This window comes from Cervus canadensis, chromosome 1 (assembly GCF_019320065.1).
Source record: "Cervus canadensis isolate Bull #8, Minnesota chromosome 1, ASM1932006v1, whole genome shotgun sequence".
Lineage (NCBI taxonomy): Eukaryota > Metazoa > Chordata > Mammalia > Artiodactyla > Cervidae > Cervus > Cervus canadensis.
In genome coordinates, this window is record NC_057386.1 from 91,906,887 (window position 1) to 91,920,738 (window position 13,852).

Sequence of the window (13,852 nt, forward strand, 5' to 3'; positions counted from 1 at the left end):
AACTTAAAAGCCATTCTTCTAAGTTTTGTTATTAGAAGGAAATATTAGTTTCACTATACAAACTGAAGTCCCTTGGAATGTTGCAAAAAGTGTCAATGTGAGTATCTCCAAATCCTGGAAGGAATCTGAACCAGTGAAATACTTTTGACCAAACAGATGTCCAAAAACTAAGTTATCCTTAGATAGGAAGCTGGGCATTTTCTTTCCTTGTTGAACTTAAAATTTCCATGAATTGTATTGTGTATTCAATCACAAACAATCCAAAATAATAGGATCATACACCATTTTAAATCTATAAACGTGAGACTCTGGAATGAGAAGTCAAATTGTTGTACAGATAAAGCTAGGTAAACTCTCACCAGTGATACCTGACCTGCTCCTTTTTGCGACTCAGACCTTTACTGTCACTGCTGTAGAAAAGGCACAAACTTCAAGTAAAGGACAATCATTGCCTTTTCAACGGCAATTGTTAGCTACCTAAAGATATTAAAAAAAAAAAAATTGGTTTGGAATCGACTAAAGATGTAGTGATCTAACATCTCTTAAAAGCCTTAAATTCTACCTCTTTGTATGATCACAGTGCCATGGACTGACTCTGAGATTTAATTTCTCCCACCCACTGCAAGACGTGTAGCACCTAAATACTAACTTTGACCAACAAATTTCTTCCAAATTCACAAGGAAAAAATAGTTTTTATATTTAATTTTGGATCAGTTTGAGAAGATGGAGGTTTACTAAACTGATTGTGGTCATCATTACATGATGTAAGTCAAATCATTATGCTGTCTGTATACCTTAAACTTATACAGTGCTGTATGTCATATCTCAATAAAATTAGAAATTAAAAAAAGCTAATAGGAAAAAAACCAAATTCTTTCCATTTGTTTCCTGGGTCCTAAAAACCTGATCCTTATCTACTTGTCTGCATTTTATTCCATCATGCCTGGTACTCCTGATTTTCCAGAAATGTGGTGGGTTGCATTGGAAGTCCATGGAATGGGGTGAATTTATGATTATGATGTTGGTTAGAATGCAGAACATGGCTATAGGTGCATTTTGCTCTTGCATCAAAACATGTCAATTTAAGGTCATCTTTTAAAAATCATAAAATATTTAGGTATACAAAAATTACAGATTGTATTACAATCAGGATCTGTATTCCCATCAGTCAGTTTAAGATATGAAACATTTCAACTTTTCTCCTCTAAGGAAGTTCTTCTCCAATACTTAGTGTTTGGTTTCCATTCATGCAGTGTTCTACTACACGTCCCCTTAAACAATATATTATCTTGCATGCCTTAAAACTTTAAATATTAAGTATCCTTCCGAAACATTCTTTTTGAGATTACTGTTTTACATGCAGCTATTTTATTTTACTGCCATAGGTACTGCATTGTATGAGTATTTCATAGAAATTCTTTCTCTTACTGATGGATAGTAAGATTGCTTCCAGTTTCTTACTACTTACAATTAATGATAATATGATTTTCACATTCATTACCTTGTTGAATAACTTGCTCTGAGTTATACACTTGGGAGAACCATTGGGATTATAGGGTTTTCAACATTACTAGTTATGCTAGTAGCTTTCTGAAGTGGCTGTACCAATTTATACTCCACCAGGAGAGTGTGGCGGCCCCACGGGCCCTTTGGGATTATAAACTCTGTAAGCAGGGTTTTGGGGTTTCCCTGGTGGCTCAGTGGTAAAGAATCTGCCTGCCAATGCAGGAGACACAGGTTCAGTCCCTGGGTTGGGAAGATATATCCCCTGGAGAAGGAAATGGCAACCCACTCCAGTATTCTTATTCTTGCCTGGAAAGTATTCTTATTCTTCCCATGGACAGAGGAGTCTGGTGGGCTGCAGTCCAGGGGCTTGCAGAGTTGGACACAACTTAACAACTAAACTACAACAAGCAGGATTTTAGCTTTTTAATTCAAAGCACAGACCAAGTCAAGAGAAGTTCCCTGTGGTCTCCCTGGCTTGTGGGAGGATGTTAGTCTGTTCTTACACTCAAGGTGTTGGTCTCTAAAGATCTGAACATTATGTATGAGGCCCAGTCACAACTTCAATGTCATATGGGTTAAAGGGTCTGTGCGGCCATAAACATCTAAACTCCTTGTAGCAGTTGTCTTCCTCCCGCCCCCAGCACCCAGCTCCCAGTCTGAGCGCCTCAGTGTTGATTCAAGCTTCCTGTTCTTGTTTGTAGTTTATCGGCAACAGGTTAGGCCTTTGGGAGTAAGTTTTTCTCCCATTTTCTTGTATCCTAGCTCTTGAAGAAGTCACAGTCTCTTAATAACTAAAGGTATAGTGGGAAACACAAAAGGAACTTCGAGGTTCTATTTATTTCTATGTGTAAGCCTTATTTTCTAATCAGCAGAGTCCAACAGATCTTTCTGAGCAATGGAAACGTTCTACAATCTAGTCTGTCCAATATGGCAGACACATGTCACATATGGCCTCTGAACACTTGAAATGTGGCTAACAGGTCTGATGAACTAAACTTTAAAAATTGCTTTCTTTCTCTTTAAAAAAAAAATTACTTATTTATTTGGCTGTGCTGGGTCTTAGTTGTGGCATGTGGGACCTAATTCCCTCACCAGGGATGGAACCTGGGTCCCCTGCCTTGCGCGTGCAGAGTTTTACCCATTGGACCACCAGGGAAGTCCTCTAAATTTTTACTATTAATTTTAATTAAAATCTCAACTTAAGTACCAACATGCCACTATTTATTTGATAGCACATTTCTAAATTCTTCATCCCTTGGGTGATTTTATGTACTAGTAAACCAATGTAGTCTGACAAAGAAACTCTTATAAAATCTACTTTTGAGAGTCAAAGGATGAAACAGTTGAAACACGACTTCAGAATATCCACCACCACAAAACTGTATAGCTCTGTTATTTTCATAATCAGGTATTTCTCACCTGAATGGTCTTTCTGGGAATTTTCAAAGACCTACAGTGACTGGGTTTAAGTGCCATTCTTTCCCATCACCAGCTTCTGAACTGGAAGTCAAGCAATCAATTTCCAACAGCTTTTTCAAGGATATTTATGGAGTATTAAAGTGTCAAGAAATCTCAAGGATAAATAATTTGGAGCATAAACACAGATATTTAGAATGCAATGTAAAACAAAATGATTAACAGTACAAGTTGGTTTTTCTTTGAACTGAAAAAGTTTATTGGTAACCTGGAAATGTGTACAAGTTAAAACATGAACACCTCATATAGTTTATTTATAGTATTTTCATGAAAAAAAAAAAAAAAAGCAAGTACTTCTCTAGACCTGGACTGAGCTTATATTTTCAATTTTTTAAACTTTCAAAGGGCATTATAGTGTATGAAATAACTCTCAATTCTTTGTTTCATTGCCACGAGTACAGGTTAAGAAGGCTAATGCCAAAAATGTATGTATGAATTATGAGAATAAATATGTAATGGGAAACAAGGTCACATAAGCCTGGCTGGAGCATTTAGCCATTTCATGGGCTGGCCTTCAAAATTAAAGATTTGTGAATATTCTAAACTGTGCTTTCAACCACATGCATTTTCTATGTTCATGTATAAAACTGATGCCCACAGTTCTGTTTTTTGGAAAAGCACTGAAATGGATTCTGAAGAAAGGAAAGCACCATGGGAGGAATAAACCAGATCAATAATGAAAATACAAAAGTTTGATTTTTAAAACTCAGCACACATTTCTAGATAAAACTAATTTTAACTCTTGTCCAGAGATTTTCATGGATATTTTCATTGTAACCATATGACTTAAAATGTCTGTAAGAATGGAAGCCCCTCAATCTGGTCAACATATTTCAGACATTTCGCTTATTAAAGGCTATTTTGACACTATTTTGAAACAATCTTTCTCTACGAAGGATTTTTAGCATAATGAATGTGCATATTCTCTCAGAGTGTATGTAGCCCACTCTTCTCTTGATAATCTTCATAGAAACGTCTCAATGATTCAGGAAGTCTGGGTGTCACGGTGCTCAGGGCTTGAGTAAAGTGTCTTTTCATGATGCAGTTGGCTGCAATGTCTTCTTCCAGAGCCAGCAGGGCTGCCTCTCTACAGACAGCTATGATCTGACACAAAACAAACAGAAACAAAAACAGGATAAAAAGGAATATACCAAAAAAAAGAAAACAATCATACTGTTTTTTAGAAATGTTCACATTTCAGATATTCATCTATGGTTAACCTCTACAACTATAAACTTATCCACATTGATCTTTGAGAGTCATTCCACTTGAGTTTTCAAAAGGATAAGAAGTAATCACTTTCATTTCAAAACAACATATTGACTACTGAGATCCAGGAGGCAAACAGACGTTATGTTATGGCATTGGTGCTTAGGAGCTCGCACTGGAAACGGTACAGGCACAGACCTCTTCTCAGGTGACTCAGTGGTGAAGAATTTGCCTGCAATGCAGGAGACGTGGGTTCGAGTCCTGGTTTGGGAAGATGCCCTGGAGAAGGAAATGGTAACCCACTCCAGTATTCTTGCCTGGAAAATTCCATGGTCAGAGGAGCCTGGTGGGCTACAGTCCATGGGGTCGCAAAGAGTCGGACAGGACTGAACACATACACTTCAGCATGGACCTCTGTCACAGGAAGACAAAGGGTGAGCGTGCGTGTGGTGGGGGAGGTGGGAGGAGACCAGTGATGAGGGCAGGGCCGAGGAAGGAGACGATGGAGAGCGAGGTCCCACACATCAGCACACCTTGTCATAGCACAGAATTTCCACATTCCTTTCCACCTTTGATCTATTACCGACATGTAAAAGCATTTCTTTATGTGCATCTCCTTAATGAGTTCTTAAATCTTAGGAATATCAGATAGAGTTGTCTCCGTTTACTTTGGAGAGCTGCATTAAAACAGAGAGGTGAATTCTGTTTACTCAGCGAGGAAAGCTGGGAGAATTGAAAAGAATCTGGGGTGGGGGGGTGGGGGATGCTGGCGGAGGGAGGAGAGAGTGGGCGGTAGGAAAACGGAAGGGAGGAAGGTTCCAGTCTTGAATCCTGAAATGTGTTTTAAGCTCTCTGGACTTTAGACAGCGGAAGCGGGCTGATGCCAGTGTCATTCTAAAGACACATTACTGTGGTGAAAAGAGCTTGGTGGATGAAAAGAGATATTGTGATTTTCAGGGCAACAGGGAAAACAGTGATTGATATTGACTGCACCCTTATATCGGTAAATGAAAGGGCCAGCTGAAACACATTTGTCCAGCCATTCAGCATATTTTCTCTGTTTGTTCACTTACTGAAAAGAGCTCCTCTGCTTATGCTGGGCTAATGGCTGCCAAAGCAGTTTAGTAGCTTTTTAGGGGATTTAGCAGCATGTTTAGGGAGCTTTCAAAAAACATGCATAGATTTAGATGGCTTTGTCAAATTACCACAATGTAACTGTTAGTTCTGGGCTTCATTAATGAGCACTGAAGTCGACTATAGTGGTTATGCATGTTAATGCTTTTCCCAAAAGAATGGCTACCGACTTGTTGAAGGAAGAAACAAAACTTCTAGGGATTAGTGAAAAAAACCTCATCACACATGCTGGTGCAAAAAGGGCTATTTTGAAAATGGCATGTGATATTTAATAAGCTCAGTGAAAGCACATAAAATGCCCACATGGTAAACTGGTTCCACCGTGTTCCAAAGGGATCTTGGGGACCTCTGTGAGGAGGGAGCGGGACTGAGTGGGGAGAGCCTGGCGTCCTCCTAGCCCCTCCATCTGAGCAGCACTTCTCTCCTGTGTGTAGGAATCTGAAGCAATGGCTGCGAGGCTGAAAAGCTGGAAGCCACATCACTGGGAGAGGCAAAGAGGAAGGGATTAACCGCTCGCTGGTGCAATTCCAGCTCCTTCTCTCAGAACAGAAAATGCTTCCTTTGTGTAGCTCCCTCCTCAGGCTAAGTGGAGTAGAGAGGTTACCACCCCATGGCCAACGCCTTGTCTTACACACTTTACCTGATACCTCAGAGAACACTGGACCCAGCATGAATGGCTACAAACATCTACTGAGCACCTACTATGTGTGCTAGACAACTACTAATGACTTTACGAATTAACTGCTATGAGACCAGTGCTCCGAGGTTTCGTACATGCAGTGATCTCACAGTAGAGGTAGGTGCACAAAGTCTGAAATCAGCAAATGGTGTGGTGGGGGGGGGCGGGTAGGGAGGTTGGGGTGAGGAAAGAAGGGGAGGTGCAAGGCTGCCTGGAATCTCTCAAAATTCCTAGAATTCAGCTCATGTGGCCAGATGGCAGGTGGCTAATAGCACTGGCACATTTGAGAAAATGAACCCACAGTCTAGCATGGCTTCTTCTCTCAAGATACAGTAATCAAATAGGGAGAAGAAATGATTATACTCCTCTAGTAACTGGAATCTCGGGTAGCCTAACACGGCAAGGTAGGTAAATACAGGGAGTGGGAAGTGAGTCATTGAGGCCTTAAAGGCTGTCCTTGGGATTGGTTCCACTGAGCAATTCCTCTTGCCCTTCCTTCATATCCGCATCTATAGATCTTCCTCTAAGCTATAGATTGCTTTTTGCCTTCAGCTTCCATGGCAGTGACAGAGGGGACACAGGTGGTGGTCAGAGCACTGACTGCCATTTGAAAGCTGGATGCTTAGTGACTTGGGGCCTCCAGTATGTGCTAACATTTCATAGTAACTAGCCTACTATATTTAGTACTGGCCTGACCCTTGATTAACAATTTCTATAGAATTGTGAGATACAGAAAACTTGAACAGAGTTTTGACTAAAGCACTAAGAAATGTTTGGTTTCGACCGAGATGACCTTTAGAATCTCTGGGAGATGATGACAAGGGAAACGGAGCAGCTGAATACTGGTGCTCAAGCACCGCATAGGAAGCTGTCCTCCGCTGTGTAGAAGGAGCCCAGCTGTTCATGATTCAAAGATGGCTGAGGGCTTGCCTGAATTCTACACTTGCTTCAAGAAACCTTATCTTGTTGCTTTTTATTTACAAGGGATGTCCTGAAGAACCAGCCAACTAGGCAATCCTTTCTGCCACTTCTATTTTCCTATCGTATGTGCTTAGCAATATACAACAAGTAACAAAGAGGAAACAGAGTTCCACTCATAATTAACCAGTCACTCATCAACCAACACACACTGTACAGCTACTATGCAACAAGTAGGTGAGGCCATGGAGGATCCAGAGACACAGAAAACATGGTGGTAAGAGGTACTGCTGGCAAGCAAAAGGAAAGTGCTTTGGTGTGGAAAGAAGGAAGAAATTACTGGTTCATAAACTGGAGTGGGAAGGATAGAATTTAGATATGGACATAGGACAAGAAAGGAAATGCTGAGTGGAAGAAATAAAGCGAGCAAGGTGGGGACAAAGAGACCAGGAATTACATGGATCTGGAGAAGGAACAGGCAACCCACTCCAGTATTCTTGCCTGGAGAATCCCAGGGACAGAAGAGCCTGGCGGGCTGCTGTCCATAAGGTCGCACAGAGTCGGACACGACTGAGCGACTTAGCATGCATGCATGCACTGGAGAAGGAAATGGCAACCCACTCCAGTATTCTTGCCTGGAAAATCCCAGGGACAGAAGAGCCTGGTGGGTTGCCGTCTATGGGGTCACACAGAGTTGGACACGACTAAAGTGACTTAGCAGCAGCAGCTTCAGTATCCAAAAATGGAGGGGAAAAGAGTAATTCTATCATTAAAATGTCACTAAAAATAATGATAGTTTTCAGAAGTCCTGTGGGCCATAATGACAGTGAAGGGTAGTCAATGACGGTCACCTCTAAACCCAATTCAAAAGCCGCTGATGCACTGGCAGTTGACAGAGCATAACCCCTAAAAGTGCCTTTGTTTTTACTTTTTTCCTCATAAGAGGGCTTTTTAGTAGACATCCCAGAAGGAAAAGCAGTAATCAGATTATTGGTTCTTCTCTCCTAATTCCAATAAAAAGACAGGCCTGAAAGTGCAAGTATTCTTAGGAGGTGCATTTCATGATGACTGGGTTCTATTTGTTCTCGGTCACTTACTTAGCCATGCGTTTCAAGCTTCCATGTTTCCCAAGAGATGTGCAGCTTTCTGCTTGTTTTCATGGCCCATGCCAGCACTCCCCTTGAGATATTAGTGTCTTTTCAGAGGAAGAAGTATTTCATGATCAAATAAGAGTAATAGAATATATACTGTTTCCCACAATGCACAGTAGAATGTTAAAGATTTATTAACTTTAAGGAAGCCTAGCCATGATGGTCTCCTTAATTTTCTTTAACCTGATGTTTCCCCCAGAACTCTCCATCTGTCCTCAGATTTTGGCAAAATGCCTACAAATGGCTATCTGTAGGGTTACTGCTGATCTTCTGCGTGCACTCTAGGAAGTGCTAACCCATAACAAACAATCCAGTCTAGGCACAACATGACTCTTGCCTATCTTACATCTGTTTTTTCCCTTTGCTCTCCTCTATTCCAGAAGAAGGGCAAAGGCTAACAGAGCTTTGCCAAGAGAACGCACTGGTCATACCAAACACCCTTTTCCAACAACACAAGAGAAAACTCTACACATGGACATCACCAGACAGCCAATAATGAAATCAGACTGATGACACTCTTTGTACAGGCTTCCCTCATAGCTCAGTTGGTAAAGAATCTGCCTGCAATGCAGGAAACCCTGGTTCGATCCCTGGGTTGGGAAGATACCCTGGAGAAGGGATAGGCTACCCACTCTAGTATTCTTGGGCTTCTCTTGTGGCTCAGCTGGTAAAGAATCCGCCCGCAATGCGGGAGACCTGGGTTTGATCCCAGGGTTGGGAAGATCCCCTGGAGAAGGGAAAGGCTACCCACTCCAGTATTCTGGCCTGGAGAACTCCATGGACTACACAGTCCATGGGGTCGCAAAGAGTCGGACACGACTGAGTGACTTTCACTTTCACACTCTTGGTAGCTGAAGATGGAGATGTTCTATAAAGTCAGCAAAAACAAGACAGGGAACTGACTCTGGCTCAGATCATGAACTCCTTATTGCAAAATCCAGACTTAAATTGAAGAAAGTAGGGAAAACCACTAGACCATTCAAGTATGACCTAAATCAAATCTCTTATGATTATACAGTTCAAGTGACAAATAGATTCAAGGGATTAGATCTGATAGACAGAATGCCTGAAGAACTATGGATGGAGGTTCGTAACAGTATACAGAAGGTGGTGATCAAAACTGTCCCCAAGAAAAAGAAATGCAAAAAGAGAAATGCAAATTGGTTGTCTGAGGAGGCTTTACAAATAGAGAAAAGAAGAGAAGCGAAAGGAAAAGGAGAAAAGGAAAGAATACCCATCTGAATGCAGAGTTCCAAAGAATAGCAAGGAGAGATAAGAAGGCCTTCCTCAGCGATAAGTGCAAAGAAATAGAGGAAAACAACAGAATGGGAAAGACTAGCGATCTCTTCAAGAAAATTAGAGATACCAAGGAAACATTTCATGCAAAGATGGGCACAATAAAGGACAGAAAAGGTACGGACCTAACAGAAGCAGAAGATATTAAGAAGAGGTGGCAAGAATACATACAAGAACTATACAAAAAAAATCTTCATGACCCAGATAACCACGATGGCATCATCACTGACCTAGAACCAGACATCCTGGAATGCAAAGTCAAGTGGGCCTTAGGAGGCATCACTATGAACAAAACTAGTGGAGGTGATGGAATTCCAGTTGAGCTATTCCAAATCCTAAAAGATAATGCTGTGAAAGTGCTACACTCAATATGCCAGCAAATTTGGAAAACTCAGCAGAGGCCACAGGGCTGGGAAAGGTCAGTTTTCATTCCAATCTCAAAGAAGGGCAATGCCAAAGAATGCCAAACTACCACACAATTGCACTCATCTCACATGCTAGTAAAGTAATGCTCAAAATTCTCCAAGCTAGGCTTCAAGAGTCTGTGAACTGAGAAATTCCAGATGTACAAGCTGGATTTAGAAAAGGCAGAGGAACCAGAGATCAAATTGCCAACATCTGTTGGATCATAGAAAAAGCTAGTGAATTCCAGAAAAACATCCACTTCTGCTTCATTGACTACACTAAAGTCTTTGACTGTGTGGATCACAACAAACTGGAAAATTCTTCAAGAGATGGAAATACCAGAACACCTTACCTGCCTCCTGAGAAATCTGTATGCAGGTCAAGAAGCAACAGTTAGAACCGGACATGGAACAATGGACTGGTTATAAACTGGGAAAGGAGTACATCAAGGCTGTATATTGTCACCCTGATTATTTAACTTTAATGCAGAGTACATCATGCTAAATGCTAGGCTGGATGAAGCACAAGCTAGAATCAAGATTGCTGGGAGAAATATCAATAACCTCAGATATGTAGTTAACACCACCCTTATGGTAAAAAGCTAAGAGCAACTAAAGACCCTCTTGATGATGGTGAAAGAGGAGAGTTTAAAAACTGACTTAAAACTCATGATTCAAAAAACAAAGATTATGGCATCTGGTCCCATCACTTCATGGTAAAAAGGGAAACGATGGAAATAGTGACAGACTTTCTTTTCTTGGGCTCCAAAATCACTGCAGATAGTCACTGCAGCCATGAAATTAAAAGATGCTTGCTCCTTGGAAGAAAAGCTATGACCAACCTAGACAGCATATTAAAAAGCAGAGACATTACTTTGCCAACAAAGTTACATCTAGTCAAAACTATGGTTTTTCCAGTAGTCATGTACGGATGTGAGAGCTGGACCATAAAGAACATTGAGCACCGAAGAATTGATGCTTTTGAACTGTGGTGTTGGAGAAGACTCTTGAGAGCCCTTTGGACTGCAAGGAGATCAAACCAGTCAATCCTAAAGGAAATAAATATTCATTGGAGAGACTGATGATGAAGCCCCAGTACTTTGGCCACCTGATTCCAAGAGCCAACTCACTGGAAAAGACCCTGATGCTAGGAAAGACTGAAGGCAGGAGGACAGGACGACAGAGGATGAGATGGTTGAACAGCATCACCGACTCAATGGACAGGAGTTCGAGCAAGCTCCAGGAGATGGTGAAGGATGGGAAGCCTGGTGTGCTACAGTTCATGGGGTTGCACAGAGTCAGACATGACTGAGTGATTGAACAGCAATAACAAATTCCAGAACAGAGAGAAAAGGGAAAGAACTGAGCAAGAGAGACGGGAGGAGGGCCAGTCTTTTTAATGGAGTCAAAAGGCAGCAGCCACAGGACACAGTTGTGCGTTGAACCTATACCTAATACATATGCATTTGTTGAACTGAATTGAGCACTTCCTTAACTAACAAGTTTTTCAAAACTGTATGTTATACATGTATTTCTAATATTTGGCCAATATTCTGTAATATTTTTACTTAAGTCTATTATGACCTAGACTTTGTCAGTTATATTTAAGTTTTTAGATTGATAAACTCAATAGGAAAAATTAGTTAATACTGATGCATGTTCATTTTAAGCAAATGTTTTGGTCTGGGGCATCATTTTGAATCTAATTCTCTCCTTAGAAGTGATACAGATCAGAAATTTTAGCAAGAATACAAGTATGCCTGTTATTTTGTGGGATGCTTTCAAAATTTGTTATACAGGGAAAGTAAATTTTTCCCTGTGCTGTAACAGGGGAAAAACCTGCACTTTAATTGAGAAAGATTCCCCAAAATTTACCAACAATGCAGTAATATATATTGGTTTAGATAACTGAAATGGAAGATTTGTTTTAACAAATTGTGCCAATGTTTATTGCCTCACTTGGTGAAAGTAACCTGGCATCAATTCATTACTGAAGGATTTTGTTTTCTGTATTGAGCTAGGAGAGGTGAGGTCTTTTCAGATAAATTCGCTATTAAGAATACACCTCTCTATTTGGGAATGAATCCTATAGAAGCTGAGAAGAAGGGCCTTCAATTTAAACTAGGACCTTTCTTATTACTGTCTCTGAAGCTTTAAGGAAACTGAATGAATGTGTGTACATGTATGTATATCTCTACAGTGTACATGGGGACCACAGAGCTCATCATTCTGCTGGTTTCACTTTCAAAATCATCGAGTGACGGGGGAATTCAGATGAATTCTTCCCATGGGGCCACAGAAGAATCTCACTGAGAAGTGTAGACCAATACACGAATTTGAGTCACAGACTGTCTGGAATGTTGAACTAACCTGTTTAGAAAGACACTCTTTAGCACTTAGACGCTTTAACATCTTTGGCAAAGAGGATTTTGGAAGCTTTCCCCTAATCCCTTCACCATCTTGTCATCTTTCCCCATAGGCTGCAGACTACATCATTTAAATGAATTATTAGCCAATTACCAATAAGATTGTTTTTGCCATTATGTTGTAAAAGCAAAATGTTTTGGCTGACTCTGTAAAGCTCAGAGTCTATGTTCTGTGTTCCTTTTCAGTTCTGACTAAAAAATTAATACCCAAACTTTAAAATATATATGTGATTTGCTGAAAGGTGAAAACAGTTAGTCTCTATTTGAGTAAATGCATAAACAAGACCAAAAAAGCCTCAGATCTCACTGTCAGAGTGATTAAGATAGGTTGTGTTTCAGTGTCCACGACACTCATTTATTTGGTGCCAACATGTTACAAATCCTCTTTCCATTTATTCAGCAGTCATAAGAGATCTGTCAGATATCTGAAAAATAGCAAAATAAATAGGAAATCTCTGTATGAAAGATTTAGGCATATTTGAGATGAACTCCTAAAAGGTAGGAAAGGAAAAGATTTTTATGAAAATGTTTACAAATCCTCAAAACAAAGTCAATGAAGAAAAGAGTAATTGTATTCAACTGCAGGGGAAAAAAAACAACTCAGCAATATTAGCAAAGGGCCATATGAGTATGAATTTTCCTGCTACGCTTGCCTTCTGAAAAAGCAGTGCCTTTAGAGCAACAATACAGCAATAACTGGATTACGTGAGACAACTTCTCTTGTGAGGGGTGTGGGGAAGCAACTTCCCGGGATGACAGGGCTCTTGACCATTGAACCTTGGGAAATCTAATTACCTCACTTTTAAATGCAAAAGGGCAAAAGAGGCAATTGTGCAGAATTCTGAATGCCACGAAGAATAAGAACAATGTCTTACTTCACTGAGGAAAAAAAAAATGAAACCTCTTACACATAGCCTATGGTTCTTTCCCCCAGTCCACGACACAAGAAGAGTTTAAACAGGTGGCTCAGCTTTGTAAAACAGAAAGAAGCATATTGCGAAAATTAAAACCAACATGGTTTCTAAACGGGCGGCAGCATTTTTTAACTGATGCTGTTGAGAATGACCATCAAGGCAAAAACTGTTTACCAAAAACTAATCAACAGGAAGGAAAACTTGAAAACGCTGGGCACTTATTTCGGGTACTTGTTCGTCACAGCAGCACGACCTGCCTTCCTGGGGCAATGAAAAATAGGAGCCCGACAGCAACTTCAAGCACAGTTCCCTCCATTCCAGGTAAGGCTGGGTAGTATGTGCACTTCTCTTCTACTTACTGTAAAAGAATGAAGACAATGACAACAGGAACACTGGCCTTGAGGGGCAGGTGAGGTCAGGAAGAAGGGACACTGCTTCGTGCAGGCCTGTGGAGTAGGCCTGGAGCTGCTCACCTCCAACAGGGAGCTGAAATCCTAAGGGAACTGTCACCACCCACTAAGCTCCCAACTACCTCTCAGAGATTATCTGTATCCTCCAAGGTGGTAGAGTAACACATTTCTGAAAGTGGCCTAAACAACCAACTCAAGTTCTGTTTGCTTCCCATCACCCCTCCTGTGGGCCCAGAGTGTGTACTCAGGTCTGTGGAGAAACTCTGTCAGTGATTTTAAATGTAGGGGAAGAGGCGGCTTATTTATAGGGTGACCTCAGATGATGAGA

General features: G+C 40.8%; 1 protein-coding gene across 2 annotated transcripts in view; it reads right to left on the minus strand.

Annotated features, from left to right (window-relative positions):
* Positions 1 to 3,161: 3,161 nt before the first annotated feature.
* SPATA5 (spermatogenesis associated 5) overlaps positions 3,162 to 13,852 on the minus strand; it is a 323,645-nt gene continuing 312,954 nt past the window's right edge. Inside the window, exon 16 of one of the 2 annotated variants that reach the window (XM_043486957.1) lies at positions 3,162 to 4,087. In XM_043486957.1, the coding sequence (XP_043342892.1) occupies positions 3,911 to 4,087 (177 nt within the window). In that variant the 3' untranslated portion in view covers positions 3,162 to 3,910. The remainder of the gene's footprint in view (positions 4,088 to 13,852) is intronic. The other variant, XM_043486963.1, reaches the window with a different exon arrangement.